This window comes from Phragmites australis, chromosome 4 (genome assembly GCF_958298935.1).
Source record: "Phragmites australis chromosome 4, lpPhrAust1.1, whole genome shotgun sequence".
Taxonomy (NCBI): Eukaryota; Viridiplantae; Streptophyta; class Magnoliopsida; order Poales; family Poaceae; genus Phragmites; species Phragmites australis.
The window spans coordinates 3,999,761-4,018,716 of NC_084924.1; the positions used below are offsets into that span (position 1 = coordinate 3,999,761).

General features: G+C 43.2%; 2 protein-coding genes across 3 annotated transcripts; one reads left to right on the forward strand and one right to left on the reverse strand.

Annotated features, from left to right (window-relative positions):
* Window positions 1-7,594: 7,594 nt before the first annotated feature.
* Window positions 7,595-10,428, reverse strand: LOC133915301 (putative ALA-interacting subunit 2). 2 transcript variants are annotated; one of them, XM_062358410.1, is made up of 8 exons: window positions 10,273-10,428; window positions 9,524-9,585; window positions 9,360-9,434; window positions 9,149-9,265; window positions 8,862-8,932; window positions 8,463-8,754; window positions 8,039-8,328; window positions 7,595-7,810 (listed from the first exon to the last, which is right to left on the reverse strand). In XM_062358410.1, exons 1-8 carry the CDS (start codon window positions 10,331-10,333, stop codon window positions 7,756-7,758), a joined length of 1,023 nt encoding a protein of 340 aa, XP_062214394.1. In that variant the 5' UTR covers window positions 10,334-10,428; the 3' UTR covers window positions 7,595-7,755. The 2 variants fall into 2 exon arrangements, with proteins under 2 accessions (XP_062214394.1, XP_062214395.1); XM_062358411.1 differs by having other exon boundaries at window positions 9,149-9,281; window positions 10,273-10,353.
* Window positions 10,429-10,598: 170 nt separating this feature from the next.
* Window positions 10,599-17,406, forward strand: LOC133915300 (uncharacterized). Its single transcript, XM_062358409.1, has 7 exons — window positions 10,599-10,801; window positions 11,718-11,964; window positions 12,555-12,678; window positions 13,803-14,143; window positions 14,269-16,018; window positions 16,438-16,688; window positions 16,929-17,406. Exons 1-7 carry the CDS (start codon window positions 10,707-10,709, stop codon window positions 16,998-17,000), a joined length of 2,880 nt encoding a protein of 959 aa, XP_062214393.1. The 5' UTR covers window positions 10,599-10,706; the 3' UTR covers window positions 17,001-17,406.
* Window positions 17,407-18,956: the final 1,550 nt, after the last annotated feature.

Here is an 18,956-nt window from a genome sequence, read left to right on the forward strand (position 1 = left end):
GTTTTTCCTGCTCCACCAGATTTGATAGGAAAAAAACTCCTGCAGATGTCCTTGGCATCGTCACTAAAGTTTCTGACATGATCTTGCTGCAACTTCCAAATCAACCAGCTGGCACTCTAGGCAGAAATATAATCCTCAAGGATCTCAGGTAACCAAACCATGTTTCTGAAATTATGTAGCCAAATATGCAGCGCTTCATCACAAATACAACTGATAAGACTATATTAAGAAGTAACTCCCTTTATCCACAACAATGTTAAGGCTAAACTGACCCTATGGGGACAACGGGCCGTTGCATGCAATAAGTTCAACGAACTCTTTGTTCGTGATGTCATCCATCTACATATTTAAATGACGTAAGTATTACTACTAGTAAAGTTTCATCATATTGCTAAATCCGATTACTGCAAATTTTTCGACATTTTCTATGCTATTATTCAAATTTTACTGAATTTAAATGCATAACAGATAATGTAAACTGTAAAAATAATAATTAATAGCATAAAATAATAATAACATAATTAAATACTGCATAATTGCTAAACATATGCAAAATTCAAATTCTATAGGTACTTCTATGCAAGAAAAAGTATTTTGGGGGTTTTCTGCAAAGTCCTAGGATTTATACGCAAAATTTCAGAATTTACATAATTTCTAAAAACCACATGATCTAATTTGCAAAATTTCTACCAGCCTTTTTTTTTTCCTATTTCGATCCATTACTATTCTTTCTAGATGGTCCACCTATCTTCTCACATTTTCTTTCTCTTTTCTTATTTCGGCCGGTCAGCCCAACCCAAAACTCCTAGTTAGATCGATTTGCACCAGCTCGATCCACCATCGTCACATGCTCCCGACTAGGGTTTCAAACGCTTGTGGTCATCGAGAGCGATATCGACGTGGGACACCCATGTTGCGACAGCCGAAGCGCTCGTCAGTGCTGTAGCTGAGCAGGGGGTGGCGTGGGGCCATATAGTGACCCCGCAGCGGATCGCGATGAGGCAAGGTGGATGCGAGCCCGCTCTCGTGGTGGTGTTCAGCTCTAAGGCTAGTGGGGAAGGACAATGACCTGTACATGAGGATGGGGTGGCGCTGCATCCTGCGGGCGCCAAGGAGGACGGCTCACGTGCGAGTGTGGGACAGGCGCATGGTGGGCGGCGCGACGCGCATAGTAGCAAGGGTGCGCGCATCCATGTGAGAGTGACGGCCGGTGCTGCAGAGGATCTACGGTGCCGACCCGGCGGCAGCAATACTTCAACGCGTGGTTCAGGGCACGCGCAGGAGCCTCGCAGGGGCTCCGGTCCTCTTCTTTAACAGGTGGTACCAGGGCAAAACGCAACGCTGAGGCTTGCAACCAAGGGCTTCGTCGCGTGCAGCATAGGCACGACATAGTAGGACAGCTTGACGCGGTCAACAGGGCTCCACGGCCGGCTCCTCTCCTCTACACAGTGGGTGCGCAGGGCAGCAACTTCAGGTGGCCGCACGATAGTGTCGTGATGGTAAGATGCGCTTAGCAACCACGATGACTAATACAAACGAATATATGTGTTCTAATCATGCCATAATTTAATCTAATAGTTGGCTAATCTACTAGATTAACCATATAGATAAAAAAACGGTGGGAAGATTGACGACACACCGTAGCATATTCATGTCGTGGTAAATTCATGTTACGTAGCGCATATAAGCTAGACCATGACCTATTCGCTCGATGATGATGTCGAAGTAGTGTAGATCAATCGTAGGCAGATTCGTTCCGCTAGCTTAGTCTTCGATAGAGTTTCGTGTTAATAACGTGTTGAGAAACCACTGCTATGTGTGTAGTTCAGAGATTAAAAAAGCAATCATACAAATAAGACACAATGCAATAAAAAAATCTTTCTTTTCTTTATTTATATGTATTTTATAATAAATAGTTCACCCCTGTATTTATAGTATAAAAATTTTTAGAGATAGAATTAAATCTTTTAATAAGATCAAGACCGAACTATATTTAATTGTAAAACTTTAAATTCCTTAACAAATTCCACATCTGGTACTGCACAACGCAACGCAACGCAACGCAACGGCCTTTCCCCTTTCGGCTTTGTGTCTTCAACGGCGCGGTTGGCGCCAATAATTGTAGTCACCGAACCGCTGGCTCCCGACGGCCAGGCTGACCGCTGATATCTCTCTCTCTGTTGCCGCGCCGGGGAGAAAATGACGGCGGCAGCCACGAGATACTGGTAGGAAGCACGCTGAACATGTCGTTTCAGACGGGCAGGGAGCCTGTTCCGGCCCCTGCATTGGTCTGAGACCCGCCTCCTGCACTGCAGTGCTAGCTGCAGCTGGCGTGCGAGCAGGTGCATGAGCTATTTTAGGTAGTGTTTAGTTCACGGTACTAGGAATGGATGAGATTGTCCCGGCCAGGTTTTTGCTCTCACTAGATGTTTGATTAGATTAGTGAACGAGAGCACATGAGGATTTATCTAACTTCAAAGAATATCGGTCCAGATTCTGAAAAAAAAGCAGGACAAGCTCGTCTGCTTCCGCGTCCGTGACTCCTCACGCAGGAGCGGATGACAATAGGATCGGATGAACATAAATATGAACAGTAACCATATGTTTCCAAATTTTTCTTTCCTCTATCTATTTGACAGTGGGATTGTCATAGTTAAAAATGATGAAACTTTTTCTCCAGGTTCTATAATTCATGATGAATCCATTTAAAAAGGAATCATCTTAATACCCCTTGTAGATTTCAAAATAAAAATCTTCAAATAGGACTACTCTAGAAATTCTAGCAATTTTAAAGGTCTCAAAGAAATTCTAAAAATCTGAAAAAAATTACTAATATGACGTAATAATTTCTAAAATTATTTTCAACCTATGTTATTTGGTAAAAAAGTGAATTTCTTTACAATACTCTATTTATATGTATTTTTATCATTTCATGTGATATTCTCTTTTTAATTCAATTTGAATTCAAACATGCACAAATTCCTACAAACGCTTATGTAATGCATATACATATGAATATGTACAAATTGAGGTGTTCACTAAAAAATCATCACAATCAACTTGGCTCATCTCATCCATAAAAAAAAAACTAACTCGTCTCATTTATCCCAACCAAACATAAAATTAGGTTATCCTATACAGAAAACATAAATGACCATATAATATCCAACATTGCTCTCTAACCAAACACAACCTTACAAACCAAACTTGGCAGCACAAGAAAATCGTTTTGTGAGCTCGAGGATGGTTTATTACGAAGAACACAAAATGAGAAGTGAGAGGGGAGGAGGAAAGATCGGTCAGTGGGGCTGCCAGCCAACTGCGGCTCGGCGTGATGCAGGGCGCTGGCGCCACTTTCTTTGTGAAAAGGGGCATGCCTCGAATATAACAAGAAACTTTCATCAACTTATCAGGATTGGCATTTGGCATGCAGACAGGGATAACAAACCCTATCGATCTACTCCAGTGCCTTGGTGTGACACTGAGCGAAAGCAGCTGGCGTTGCTGGTAGTCGGTCTTCCAAATTAAAACAAATGATGGGAAGAAAAACAAGCGAAAAGAAGAGAAAAAAATGCAGGAAAGCATTGGATAATACATCAAATTCCTAGACGTATACTACAAAAGTTAGTCAAATACGAGTCATTATACGCCTATAAATATTAGTTACCCTTATACTTATAATATGATACCATCAATAATAGATTTGTTTTATGTGGTTTTTTTATCTTCATATTGGAGGATTTTTTTCATGTTAAATCTCGTATCTCTTGTGTCCACTTCGCTAATAGAAATAATGCATCATTACCCTATGTAGACAAAATACAATTTTGGTTAAATTTACAAAGTTTGAATTTTGAAATATACGTGCGCCTTATGGAAAGAAATGAAAGGAGCCGTGAGAAATCTACAGTTGCTGTTTCCATGGGATCGATGGAAAGCGGTCCCGCATGCCCGGGGGGGGGGGGGGTGTTAGCAAGTAGGCAACGTCGTAACGGGGGAAGAAGGATGGGGTGGTTAGCTAAACAAATGGCTGAAAGCTTAAGATATGATTGTTGCCGGTATGAGTCTTACCGTTATGAATGGTATATATATAGTGAGGGAAATTAAGTTGAATGGAGTTATATTTGTTAAAAATAATAGTGAATTGAGATTATGGTTGATTGTTTATATGAAAATAATTTTATGATACTGATAAATATATCCTTTTGTATAAGTGAATATATGAGCTTTCGTTAGGCTAGGCTGTGGAGTGAAGCTTAAATTGAGCTTCCCGGCTAGGTTGTGGAGTGAAGTTTAAATTGAGCTTCCCTCTTAGATCATGCTGTTAACTTATATTTGCATTCATCAAGTCATATTAAAATAGTGCATACAGACAATCAACACACCTTTCTCTAAGATTATATGTATCCACAGGAGACCCTTAGCCCCCGCGCGCTTTATATCACGCAACAATCAGTCATAGTTCAACGATGTTGGTTTGACACAAGATTATATTAAGGTCTCCTTTAAAACATGGGTATTTTTTTTAATCCTACATGTTTTCATCAAAATTGAACTAATTTCTGTAAAATTCGTATATAAGGTCATTTCCAACAGCTATTTTAAATTTTTATCCTAAAAATACTATTATAACATCCCTTATCACTATTATATCATCCCTTATTTTTTCATCTTCAACAGCTAATTTATTTTTTTAGCTTCTATTACTCTTTTTCTCTCTCCGGACCCACTGTCACCCTCTGTAAACAGTACTGCTCCGTTATTGCTACAGCAACCGGTAGTGTTTTCCTCCCTCGTCGGTCTCTGTGAAACAGTACTGCAACAGCACTGCTGTAGCGCTGGAATCTGTAAATTTGAAGACTCCGTTGAAATTGGCCTAACTACTGTAAAGTTTCTGCGTTCTAGCCTTAAGCGACCTAGTTGTGATGCTTGGTACGGCCAGTGTGGAAGTGTGAGAAAGGGGTCGCCCCTGCTGGCTGGTTGGTTGCTCCTCGCCGCTTGTTCAGTCGCTATTGGCTGCGCCGGGAGACACGTTTCGGCTGGGGATGCATTAGCTCCATCGAAACAGGAAATAGCTAGATTGCCCGGCAGCTTGAAATAGATCTCTTTTTTCCGAGAAGGTGCATGGCACGTACGTTTCTCATTACGAGCTAGAGAGAAGAGTTCGACCTTACAAGGACGCCGGCGAGCCATCTACAAAGAGATTAACGCGATATTACATACTAGAACTCTGCTGCCACGACCTAAGAAACATAACAAAAGGAAGGTTAACATCGGAAAAACTACAGGAAGTACAACAGCGGGCAAGCCCCATAGCGTGCCTTCCGCTTGGATCTGCTGCGCCTGAAAACCCGATGATTCCGGTCACACCAAAGCTTCCAAGTCGTGAGGATAACGAACGAGTCGAACCCGATGAGTCCTGATCGCCGAGGAGAGTCAATCAGAAGAAGAATTTGCATTTGGCCGGGGCTTTTGCTCGCCAATGTTGCTTAGCTCCGAGCAACGAGGTTTGTCGGAGGAAGAAAGCTCGGTGCACTGTATAGGCGGAATAATATTGTTGTGACGCAGACCAGCGCCAAATAAAACGATCAGCTACTCCTCCTTGCAGATCAATTTTCTGCGCTAGGTCCCAAATCCTAAGTACTACGACAGATGAACCTGAACCGTAAGGGCACCTCCGATTGGGTAGCGCGTCCTTGACTGTCTGCTGCTCTCTCCTGCGCTTGGGAATCGCCTGTCAGAGATGCGGCGCCAGCGTACGGATCGACGCGCCATTCAACCAATTATCCGACCAGAAGAAAGGAAAGTTCCTTCTCCGTCTCCAAGTTGCACCTTCGTCCACACATCAAACATGGCCTGAATGATCCTGTCTTGCCGTGTCGTCGCCGTCGGTGCCGGCAAGGATGCCCATGCTCTCCAAGAATGCCGGGGTCTACTCATCAGCCGAAGCCAACAAAGACGCAATGCCATTCCAAGAATGTTCAGATCCAGGGTCCCGAACCCTTCCAGATCGAGCGGGCGGCATACCTTGCTCCACGCGACCACAACTCCGTGGACACGGACACGGGTAGGTAGATCGGTATCGCCGTCAAGGTCACCATTGTCAGAATTAGCGGTCCACCCTTGTTGAGAAGTCTAGATTTCCATGCACGAAGGCGGTCGTAGCAGGAAGGAGATACTGTGATATAGGTTCTGTTTTATAAAACTTTTAGAGTAGCTTCCCAGCTAGAATCAGATGAGCTTTATCAAACAGTAGCTTTTAGTTTCTTGAGTGAAATCTATAAGAGTGGTTCTCTAAAATGAACTACAAGTTGAAAACTGAAAAAAAAAACAGCTTCCTTTGATTCACTTCCAGCACAGAATCACTTCTTTTATATAGTTTATTTTAAAGAATCACTTTCAACTATAAAATCACTTATTACAGATAATCACTTTCTACAAAAATTTTGAATAAAAAAACTCTAACGACCCATGACTACACCAAGTGACGTCCTTGTTGAACCGCTTCCATCACACTGACCGAATCCACCAGTGGCCAGAGGTCGCACTTCCCGAGTTTTTAGACCGAGAGCGGAGCGCCCAGATACTGACATAGAAATTAAGTCGATGGTCTGACGTGGGAAGAATTGGGTGACAATTGCCATGTCTGCTCCCGTACAACCGATGGGCGTGATACGATGACATTTTCACGTATTTGTACTCAGACCAGAGGCTCCCTGAAAACATTGCAGCACCGCTAAGATGAAGATTTCTCGATGTGTGTAGGAATGTTAGCGAAGGTTTCTTTGAGGAATACAGCACTACGAGGTGCACACCTAGGTACGCCTTACGATAGACTGCTACAGTTAAACCATAACATGCGCTAACTCCGTTCAAGAATATAAGGTGCATTTTGTTTCAAAAAAGTTAAACTCCATTAGTTTTGACCAAAAATTAGCCCAATTATAAGCATACTTAGTATACAAAACGAATGATTGTGCTGCTGGTTGAAGCGTTTGGTGTCACCGATGGGCGGGCCTGCGAGATGTGTAATCTTCACGCTCCCCGGCCAGACTCATGGAGTCATCATCTGGTGCGGATAATACCAGCAACCTTGCAGTCACCTTCAGCCTTGCACCCTTTTAAAGGCTCTGGCTGCATGGATAGCAGCACAGCACGGCGAATATCACATTCTTCGGTGACGGAGAGAGGTAGAAGAATCCTCTGTTGCGTCGAAAGAAAACGGCATTCAGAGTTCAGAGCTGAGAAATGTGCCCCTCTAGTAATCGACAGCAGGTGAGCAAGTTTCATTTCTGACAAGTGAGGCTCGCAGATGGAAATAAGTCTGTTAGGATTGACGTACGGTAAGATCATATTTCCTTCGTGTTGAGCACTTGCCATCTTGATGGTGTAACTAAACACTAAAAGCAGATACATTAACGCACACAATTTTACGTGTTTGCTTTCACTAAGAAACCGTTGGAGATGGTCTAAGAGGCATAATCCTCACCGCTTCCCAGAAGCCATCATCATTTCATCCTGTAAGTCAGCGAGCGTGCAGATGAACTGGATACTACAATTTTACCAGAATTTTGTTTTAGAAGTACCGCACGCATTCTTTTAATAGAAACACGAGCAAACTGAACTGTATATCTGAACTGCATGGTTATAGAGTTTCTTTTGATGTGGATGGAACCCGGCACATTGTTGGATTTGTTTCAGGTAAAAGATGTTTGTTAGCTGGTACCTACAGGCTTCCACATACACATAAGATACTTAGCTACTGCTGTTTTTCCTGTTCCAAGATAGGCAGTTTGGATCACCTGGCGGCCTGCAAGTTCAACAAAGATGGGAGGAGTTATCTAGCCCAACGACGATCAAGAGAAATAATGCACCTACAAATAAAAAGCCTGAGATACAGAAAATCAGTTTATTCATGCACGAATGCAGTGCCTGTGCGTTAGGTTCTTATGAATAAAAACAAGTAGAAGCACATACTAAGTAGAAGTGTTGAAATATATCATAAAAGATCATTCAATAAGTTGAGATTATTAATTACCTTGGATTCTTCACATGAATGAGAGCAAAGAGAATTGACATGAAAATGCTCAAGGAACCGGTAACAAGATAAGCATATCCAAGGAAGTCATTCTTGCCACCTAGCCATGTGGTTGTTGAAAGAACTATGCTTTTCTTTCCACCAAAACCATATGTATTGTAATTATTTGTTATGAGTATGGTTATGGTTTCCTCAACCTGTAGATCCTCTTCAATTACACCATAGAGCTTTCGGAATTTTGGAAGAGCGGCAGTACGCATCCACACAATAAGATCTTCTTGCTCACTCAGCTAGCAAAAAGATGTAATTGTTCAGCTAACTTAATCAAAACCAGCAATTTAACAATATATCGATTAAAGGCAACGTGTACATTTAGCAATTGTGTGAGCAATCCCATAAATACTTAATGTATGAAAGTACTTACTGGTACAGCAGGGTCGAGTTTTCCGCCTCCAATTAAGGATCCATTCTGAAAGTTGGAAGGATAGACATCCTTGCCAAACTTATGCTCCCGATCACTCTTCCATGAAATATTTTTTCTGTTGACTTTTATTTCCTTAGACCCACAGGTAAAACTATAAGTATCATTGAACAAGCTCCAGGCAATCAAGCCACAGGGAACAATTGGATGACCATTATCCCATTCTACAGGACTGCATGAGGTACCTGTGTATTCCCCATACCGCAGCTGTTTATCACTTCTACTTTTGACATACCTATTAAGCATCAGGAAATTCCTTTGTTCAGCAAGAGACAACAACAACATCTCTCCTGTACAACGGATAAAACGAGCATGAAACTAACTAACGGATGTTACCACTACCTGCGATGATTCTGGTAAAAGTTCTCCAGTTCATAATAAACATAAATTGGTGCTTTCATATGATTCAGAACCTGCAAATGTGCATGGTCAGCATTTATGTGACAACAGTTACAAATAGAACTTCAACAAAAATATAGGCAGAAAAACTGCTACATGCGCATAATAGTCTCAGGGCACCAAGTTGAACTCAGGAATTTAAGTTATACAAAATAGATAGGAGAAGTACTGTAGTTCGCAAAAGTAGATTAGATAAAGATAAGCTATGTTATGATCTCATAATGAATTACCTTCACTTCTTGAGTACAGTTCTTTGAAATCGAGCTGTCCTTAATATAAGCTTGCTTATTTCCTTTGTAACCATTAGGTATACAGTCAACATCATAGCGGTGAATGATTTCTGCAACCTTCACAGCCATAATGCTGAGCAGATCAATTCATACTTAGCGATACCCAAATTAATGGAAATTTAGCACCTGCTAGAGGGAGCAAAACACTTACATGATTCGAAGCATGGAGACAAACAAGCCCAAAAGGCACAAAGGCGACTCCAATTATCAAGAACATGGCTATCAACTGAAAACAGTGGAATTAGAACCACATCAAACGAACCATATGTGAAACTGTCCGTAGAAAATCTGCCAATAAGGTCATAGCAAACTTACACATCCTGAAGTCATTGCCGGTTTCCAAGCTGGAAGATTCTGTTGGGTAAACCTATAATACACTGCAAAACCAACAAGATATAAACTTTATAATGTACTAAAGTAGAACTACATAACAATAAAGCTCCAGGTATGGAAGATAAGTTTAACTTGAGAGTTTGTAGAAGACATCCAACGTATAATCCACTTCAGGATATGTTTCAAATTCCGTGGTTGCAAGTCAGAAGAAAAATCGACCCAACAAAGCTGCCTAAAGGCGCATCGATCTTGCATTTTACACATTGAGAAATGATATTGATTATAAGACCTCCACTGCTGATTAACTATGCCGTATATGATAGTCGCTAAAATTCATGCTCAGGGAAGTGAGAAATACTCTCGGAATGCAACCTAGCATTAGCATGGCCATACCTCGAAGTGTTTGGGCAAATCAAACGTAATAACTAATGGCTGCGTGCATCCAGTGATGCAGAGGCCGGAAGGACTTTCCGTTATCTGAAAAATCGTAATAACTAAAGAGACAATACCACCAAAAGCATCGAAGCAAGCAAACCTCCCCAACACGAAAAAGTAAATCAACAGCAGCAACTGCAATTTCACGCTCAAATTCAGTGTCTTGCCAGCTCATGATCGTGCAGGGTTACTAATCCTAGCATTTGAAACCATCAAACCACTGCCCTCGCAGACGTGGGCCGAAACCTAGGCGCGACCGCCGAATCGAACCGAGCCTGTCAGAGAGCGTGACTCACGTCCCGATCTCGCCCGCGGGAAGGCGCGCCCGCCGGACGCCGAAGTGCTCGCCTCTTCCATCCCGTCTCCCTCCGCCGCGCAAGCCCTCGTCCGACCCGCCGCGGGATCGAGGAGATAGGACAGAAGAGTCTCTACTGGTGCTTGAAGAGGAAGAGCCTATGGGCCCAACTAATCCATCTGGGCCCAACTAATCCATCTGGGCCCAACTAATCCATATGGGCCCATCTAATCCATATGGGCCTCATGGGCCTAATTCGCTGGGGGCTAATTGACGGCGTGAGTCGGGACTAACGGTGGATGCCGCCTGGATGTGACGGCCGCATCAATTCGGCGCCGCCCGGCGCGTCGCCGTCGCGAGAATTTTTCCCCTATTTCGCCTAGGAGCGAGAGGCGCCAGCGCCATTCCCCGGAGAGAGAAGGGCGAGCGAGGGAGATGCGAGAGGAGGTGAGAAGCTCGTCGGGGGCGGTGGCCGAGCCGGCGGTCGCTGTAGCCCGGTCGTCGTCGCCGCAGCACACCCCGGTGGCAAGGTATGGTTCGCGGTTGCACCGCGGGACCTCTTCCTTTGGTTGTAGATTTGTAGGATTGGCGCTGCTGCTTGGTCGGCGAATCGGGGTCTCGATACTCGGATTGGTCGTGAGGGGGGTGATTCTGCGTAAGGTCGGTGGAATCTATAGGGCACGAAGACCTAGTGTAGGATTCGAGGTAGGTTTCGCGGGGAGAGTTGGGAGAATGCGTTTGATTAAACACTAGGGCGGAGGCGAGATACGGCCTCCATAGTCTCACATTGTTGGGTCCCGTTCTGGTTCTAAGCACGCGATATTTGATGGCCTACTCCAGTTATGGTGTCTGATTGGTCAAAATTAGGTGTTTTAGGGTGTGTTTTTAGTTTTCTTTTTGGTTGCGAAACCTTAGGATTTGAGCTTCTTGAGTGGAGTTTGGCGTTGTGTAGTTGTGAAAATGGATGACACCGAACTCTGCGATTTGAGCTTTCTGAGCTTGCACGGGCTAGTCGCTTAACTCTAAGATTATAAAGCCATGCTACATTTTGCTGTTGGATTTGTGGCACTCCTTTTCTCCTGCATGATGGTATTGAGACTAGGTTGGTTAGGTTGCTGTATTGCAGTAGAGAAACATTGCAGCTTGCACAAAGCAGTTGTGAACTGTGGCATTTGATGGTTTAGCAGCATGGGATTGATCTCCTGAAGCTCATGCGGGCTTGTTGAACTTTATATCTAGGGAGTGCAATGCGTTTTGTGATGTTGAATTTGTAACACAATGCTGTATATCTGTACTGGAATACTGAAGCGTATATGAAAATGGTCATTTCATTTGGAGAAGTTAAATGTCAATGTGAACCTTCCATGCAGAATCCAGCAAGAATCTACTCTACAGATTATTGTCATTGTTTTTTTAGCTTGCACTGAAGCCCCTTTTGCTTTGCAGTTCTGCTGGTGCCTCATCACCTGCTAGGCAAACTAATGCTGCCAGCATAGATTGGTTGGGTGGCAAGCAAGCTTCCAGAGTTGATTCGTCATCGCAAGTTGCTCCACATGCCTATCAGCCTTCTCACAGTTTTGATGCTGCTGGAACTGCTTTGGATTCTGCACCATCATGTCGACCTTGGGAACGTGGAGACTTACTTCGTCGACTGGCAACATTCAAGCCTTCAACTTGGGCTTCTAAGCTGAAGGTATCTTCCCTTGTTGGAGCTATAAATAATTTAACAACCCTGCAAGTAACCCATTACTGGTAAATGCTAAAATAATGTTGGTTGTGCATTTCATTTTGCGCCTTTATCATTTGCTAGTGCACGGTAATCAAAATTGTGTCATAGCTCTAAAGTATAATCATTGTAATCCAAATTAATATACATATACAAGCCTCTCCTCTTTGATATCAGCTAATAATATTAATTATTAAATGCTTGCTTGGATATATTGAGATTTGACAGAAGTTTTTCTTTCTCCCTTTTGCTTGTTGCAATTGGCATTTTAATGTTGTTTACGATATTTGAAATTGAATGTTGCTTTCCTCTGCAACAATTGAGTACTGAAGAGCATAATTAGTACTCTTGCTACCACACCTTGACCTTGGTGGTCATTAGAACACGCTTGATTGCTTCACATGGAACTTGGTAACCTTGTTACTCTCTAAAAATAAGTTTGGTATCGTGTTAGTCTGGCCACGCATTCGCTCTGGATGCTTGCTTGATATTTGTAGGGATTCTTCAACTTTCAGCTTTCTCAATATATAGTTATGTCATCTGATATTAATTTTCAGGCTTCTAGTCCATTGGCTTGTGCTCAAAGAGGTTGGGTGAACATTGACCTGGACAAAATTGAATGTGAGTCATGTGGTGCGCATCTTATATTCAGTGCATTGACTTCCTGGTCCCCGGTTGAAGGTATGTTCTGTCTCGGTACGCTTTTATGATGGATTCACTACCTTACGAAGTAGCCGGTGATGTTATATGTAGCCATCATAGGCTTTTTTACTGTCACTACCTGTAAGTGTGGAAACCAATGCATGGCACATTTGGTTTTGAATGACCATCTGTATTCATAACGCATAACCTTAATTTCCCTTATGATAATAAGGTATCAACCTGTTTAGTTGGAAAAAAAAGTTCTATTGATGTATATCCAACAAACTTATATTGTACACACATTTTTTCAACCATGAAATTGTGCATTCAATTATGTAGCAGTTTACTTATGCAGTTTTTCTAGCTTTTACTTATGCATTTGCTAACTGTTGTGTACTTTGGTGAGTTTGATTTGACAGTGAGAATAGTTGAGAAACTTGAGTTGGATCATAATTCACTATTGTAAATACAAAGTGGTAAAGAAAAGGGAATCAAGAATAATGTATACAGATTTACTGTGGCAAACCCTTGCACGAAAGAATTGCACACAGAGGCGAATATATGGGGTGGGAGTTTATATATTAGGGATGTTTCAGTGATTTCGGTCATCCCATGTGGCTATATAGGGTATATTTGTAAGGTACAAGATGACTCCATGTTGGAAAAGTAAACAAGTCCGAAAAGTACTCTGATCCAACTCAAGTTTCTCAACTATTCTCGCTGTCAAATCAAACTCACCAATGTTGTGTATTTGCTAATGTGTATATTTGCTAATGTGATGACTCCATGTTGGAAAAGTAAACAAGTCTGAAAAGTACCCTGATCCTGGCCCTCCACTCACACAAACCATCCTTGCATCAGATGATCAGAAACATCATATGATCAGAATTCGAATAACAGAAGCGACATGCACCTTAGTGATCAAAACCATGCATAGTGATTTTGCTTCTCACTTTACAACTGATGGATATCCAATATTTGAACTATTGGTTAAGTAACATCTGACATCACAGAAACAAAAAACCTGTGTGCAGTCTCATAAATGTCTGACTGTTATTACTTGTGTCTTACTGCTGTGCTAGGCTGGAAAATATATTGGTACATCTCTCTTTGCAAACTGAACTTTATTCAGCTGTGAAACCTTTCTTTGTATGTTCTATTAGTTGCAAATGCTGGAGAAGCCTTTGCCAAGCAGCTTGATGCAGCACACCAGAGTAGTTGTCCCTGGAGAGGCAATAGCTGTGCTGATAGCTTGGTGCAGCTCCACCTTACACAATCAGCTATTATTGGAGGCTTTAAAGATCGTTGCGATGGACTTTTGCAGTTTACTTCTCTTCCTGTGATTGCTACATTTGCAATTGAGAACATGAGGCTGACCAGGGGCATGCAAATTGACCGTCTATTGTCCCAATCAATTACCTTTTTATCTGGTGGGCTGGGTTGCAAAGCAGAGAGTACAGCAGGAGTTGATATCCACCAAGATTCCTCTTGTAGCTACTCTCAAGTAGATTTCTCTCTTTTCATATACACCCAGTATGTTTTATTTTTTATTTTTGGCGCTATTATTTTGCACTGTCTCCAGAATTTCTTTCTTCCTTTAATTTAGTACTTTTTTCGATTACTTTGTAGGCGCAGAAGCTTATAAGTTTGTGTGGATGGGAGCCTAGGTGGCTTCCAAATGTTCAAGACTGTGAAGAAAATTCAACCCACTCAGCTAAAAAAGCACCCTCAGTTGGACCTGATGAACCGTTCTATCCCCATTTTGGTGAACATCACAAAAATTCATTTTGTGCATCAGCCAAGAAAGATAAGGGGAAAGGCAAAGTACCCCTCAAGGATTCTGGATGCAGCATGAGGTCACCTTTGTTAGATTGTAGCCTGTGTGGAGCTACAGTCAAGATGTGGGACTTCAGAACTGTGCTACGTCCTTCTCGTTTCAGTCCGAATAACATTGATGTGCCTGAAACAGGCAGAAAGCTAACACTGACACGTGGAATTAGCGCAGCCAGTGGGATCAATGAGTGGGTTACTGATGGGGTGGAAAGAGGTCAAGCTGAAGGGCGTGACGAAGCAGCAACAAATGGGGGGAAATCTCTATCAAATGTTGGAGTAGACCTAAACCTAACAATGGCTGGAGGATTACCATCACCTCAATCTGCCATGCCTGCCGCGTCGGAGCGGTTCAATAATGGAGGAATGGGAAGGGATCTGATGATTGGACAGCCTACTGGAAGTGAAGTAGGTGATTGTGAAACCTCATATGAGTCCCATGGTCCAAGTTCGAGGAAGCGTAACCTTGAGGAAGGTGGGAGCACAGCTGACAATCCACAAGACAGGCTACAGCATGCTGACAGCATAGAAGGAAATTTCATTGATTGTGATGGTGAAGAAGTTGATGATGCTGCACACAATTCAGATATCCCGAATAAGAAGTCCCGTGGGTTTGATCTTTTTGATGCCTATCATCCATGTTCTGTAGCTGGTCCCAGTCGAAACTTGTGCTTTGACCCTGATGCGGATGCTGGTCTGTTCAGTCAGTCTAGAGCCGTTGACCTGGCAGCTGTTGAGCGTCCTGCTGCTAGGGATTCGCTAAGGGCATCTTCTGTTATTGCATTGGATACTGTTCATGCTTCCGAGGAAGATTCGATGGAGAGTGTTGAGTATTATCCAGGTGATGGTAATGATATTGATATGCCGTCTTCCAGTGCACACAGGAATGTTGAAATGAATGATGCCTTGGATCTCAACTATAGCAACCAAGCACAACAAAGTGCTAATGCACAGCCTGCTGCTGGAAGTGACGCAAGAGAAATAGGAGGAAGTAGTACAAATGAAGGGGAGGAAGTCATTAATGTTGAAATAGCTACTGCTTTTGGAAGGGATCAACTTAGCTTAGGAATTAGTGGTGGCAGTGTTGGCATGGGAGCTAGTCATGAGGCTGAAATTCATGGAAACGCTGCTTCTCTGCATAGAGCTGAGAGTGTTGTAGGTGACGCCGAACCTATTGCCGAGCTTACTGAGACCATGGGGCAGACTGGTGAATCAGCTCCAGGACCTAGATTAATGGATGAGTTTGTACCTGAAGAAGTTGATCGAGAGGAACCTCATGGAGACAGCCAAGATATGGTATCTCGGTCTGTGGGCCAAGCCGACAGTGGATCGAAAATATATGGCTGCACCAAAGCTGATTCTGTTGAAAGTGGAGAAAAGATAGGTCATGCTACCGGTCATGAAAGCAGCATGTGTCCTTCACTTTCATGCAATGCGGGGATGTATGCTTGTTTTGATCCATGTAAAGATGGTGTGACACAGGCTGGCAAAATACTGACTACCGATGATGCATTAATGGGGTTAGATTATGATCCTGGGAATGGGTTAGGTACTTGCCTTCAAGCCTTTCTGCTAGATATCACCTTAATGGTATTTCTGTATCTTTTGGATAATTTTCAGTGGTTTCATGTTGGCGTTTTACTTGTTAATCTGTGGTTATTTGTTTGTTAGTGATAATTGCTGCGCATGCTTTTTCTGAAGTTGGATGTAACTCATGTGATACCATGATATCATAAAATGGCTGGCTTGTGATGAACTCATTCTTTGATCAGTAGCTAACTTTTTCAGCATTTACGGTATTAAAGTCCCTCTATAGGTGGTTTGGCTTTAGCATCCTTATATTTCAATGAAATGGACGTGATCCAATACCATTTGTTTCTTATTGATCATTTGTTAGACCTTCATTTAATTTCTGATTTGTTTATTCTTTCTTCTGCTCATATAAATACTTCGGTATTTGCTTCTCAGGAGCTACGAATGGAGAAAATGACTATGAACTGGGTCTACTGGAATTCGATCCTGTTAAGCATCACAATAGTTTCTGTCCGTGGGTGAATGGAACTGTTGCAGCAGCTTGCTGTAACAACACTGGTTCCAGCTCAAGTAGTTCAGCACTCTCTGGTTGGCAGTTAACAATAGATGCACTTGATACTTTCCAACCTCTCGGTCAAGCGCAAAATCAAACAATGCAATCTGATTCTGCAGCTTCATTATATATGGTAAAATTGTCTCATTTTAATTTTGTTTGTATTTGAATCTTGTCTGAATCATAATGACAAACTGAAAATTGGTAGAAACAACTGCTCACTGAGAACTTGGAACAATCATACCATATTATGGTGTGATATAAAAAGCTTGATCAAGAATCTGTAATTCGTATTGTGATATTTGGATGGTCGTAAGTAACGCGTCCTCTGAACTCCATTATATCTTATGAAACTCTACTTGGTGTGGTGCAGGATGACCAAATAACTCATAACCACAAGCTAGGGAGAAGGCCGTCTGTGAACAGAAGCTATGGAAAATGCTGATCGGAAATAACTCGTAGCCACTAGCTAGGGAGAAGGCCGTCTGTGAGCAGAAGCTATGGAAAATGCTGATCGGAACTCCTGTAGCCTGTGTGTTTCTTAGACATGAATAACACTCCACGAAGTTCCAGAATGGTGTCTCTTAGACACCATTCTTAGACATGAATAACAGGGGTCTTGTTTATTCCAGTCAGGTTTGTGAAACCCATGATCTGACGGGAGAAACCAAATAATAATCCGTTTTTAGGTAGTCTCTGTAGATTGTTGTCACCCTGTGAGTGTGACCTATAGTCGCTTATGTTGTCCCAAAATAGCATGTATTTGTTCTTGAAGAATTGATTCAACCCAGTCTTCATTTGACGGGAACGTGCTCGAGTGAATTATATATTTTGTGACAGATTAAACTCCATGTTCAAATCTGTATCACTGTTATATTGTTATGTTATTGCTTCTTTGCTGGGTTTTTTTTTCTCATATTCATTGTGTATATTAGTTTCTGTTTCATTGTATCCGATGATGGCCTGTTCCTGTGTGGGCTGTGCTATCTGAGGGGTGATCACCCTTGTCAAATCCCAGGAGCCAATGAGCACTACCGAGAGTACCAAGTCATCTGCAACGATCAGATAAAAAGTGATCAAATAAAGATGTCTAAATGGATCGTGTTTATTGGAACGGTTCGAGGTATGACACTGTAGGTACGGTTCATACACGGTACGACCTTATGCTGTGTTAGGATTAGATTAAAGATGTCTAAATAGATCATGCCTACTGGGCCGATCCGAGGTATAATATTGTAGGTATGGTCTAAGCACAGCACGGTTCGAGCCGAGACGGGTCGGGCCGTGCCTGGGCCGAGCGTGTGGCACGGGCATGGCCCAGCCTAGGCTGGTACAGGCCTGACACGGCCAGGCACGATCCAGCTCGGCACGCATGGGCTCGGTTTATTTTTATTTATTTATTTATATATTTTTAATTTTATAGTTATTTTTTTATCTATTATCTATATTTTTATCTATTTTTTATATTTTTTAATTTTGTAGTTATTTTTTTATTTTTTCGAGCGACCCGTGGCACCGTGACCATCGGACCGAAATCGTGTCCAGACCAACCTGGCACGGCATAGTGATCGACAAGCTATACCGTGGGCCAAGAAGGAGGCACGTGGACCGCTACAGCACGACTCATTATAGTAGTTGAGCCATTCAGACTGTATCGAGTTGAATCCGTACCGAACTGACCCAAGTGACCTATTTGATCATCTCTATCTCTAGATCATATGCCACTTCACTCCATCCTGCGTCCTCGTCTTCCTCTTCCCTCCATTTCCTAGCTTCTCCAAATTAATCAGAAAGGGGAAGGGACTAGCCGCCCAGCAATGCCGCTTCAACGCCTCCACCTCTCTCCCCGTCGCCAAGCCGCAGCAGTCCTTCCTATCCTCCAAGCTCCCCTCCACTGCCGCCGCCGCCGCCGCGGTGTCCCGATCCTCCTCGTCTCCAAGGTGGAGCGGACCATGGCGCCCAATCTGGAGTTCCTGGCAAGGCTGGGCATGTCCCGGGACGACGCCGTGGCCATGGTGCTTCGGTGCCCGGCGCTATTCACGTTTCAGCATCGAGCGGAACTAAAAGCCCAAGTTCGAGTACCTGGTCGAGGCCATGTGGGGCGGCGTGGAGGACATCAAGGCGTTCCCGCAGTACTTCGCCTTCAGCCTCGAGCAGCGGATCGCGCCACGCCACCGTGCCGCGGCGGAGGCCGGCATCGCGCTGCCGCTGCCGGACATGCTCAAGGCCACCGACGAGGAGGAGTTCGGGGAGATGCTCGAGAAGGAGCAGACAGCAACGACGGACTGAGCGCGCGCCAAGCCCCGCGCCACGTGCATGATTTGGATGCTTACCGCCGCGCTGCAGTTTTGCATCTGATCCGAGGAATTCAACCGCCGTTTCATGCCGAGTGTCCTAGCCA

Coding starts and splice junctions, on each gene's coding strand:
- LOC133915301 (XM_062358410.1), bottom strand. CDS start 10,333: ATGGAAGAGGCGAGCACTTCGGCGTCCGGCGGGCGCGCCTTCCCGCGG. Junction 9,435..9,523: donor CGGCAATGACTTCAGGATGT/GTAAGTTTGCTA, acceptor CACTGTTTTCAG/TTGATAGCCATGTTCTTGAT. Junction 9,266..9,359: donor GTCTCCATGCTTCGAATCAT/GTAAGTGTTTTG, acceptor ATGGCTGTGAAG/GTTGCAGAAATCATTCACCG.
- LOC133915300 (XM_062358409.1), top strand. CDS start 10,707: ATGCGAGAGGAGGTGAGAAGCTCGTCGGGGGCGGTGGCCGAGCCGGCG. Junction 11,965..12,554: donor CTTGGGCTTCTAAGCTGAAG/GTATCTTCCCTT, acceptor ATTAATTTTCAG/GCTTCTAGTCCATTGGCTTG. Junction 16,019..16,437: donor TGATCCTGGGAATGGGTTAG/GTACTTGCCTTC, acceptor TTTGCTTCTCAG/GAGCTACGAATGGAGAAAAT.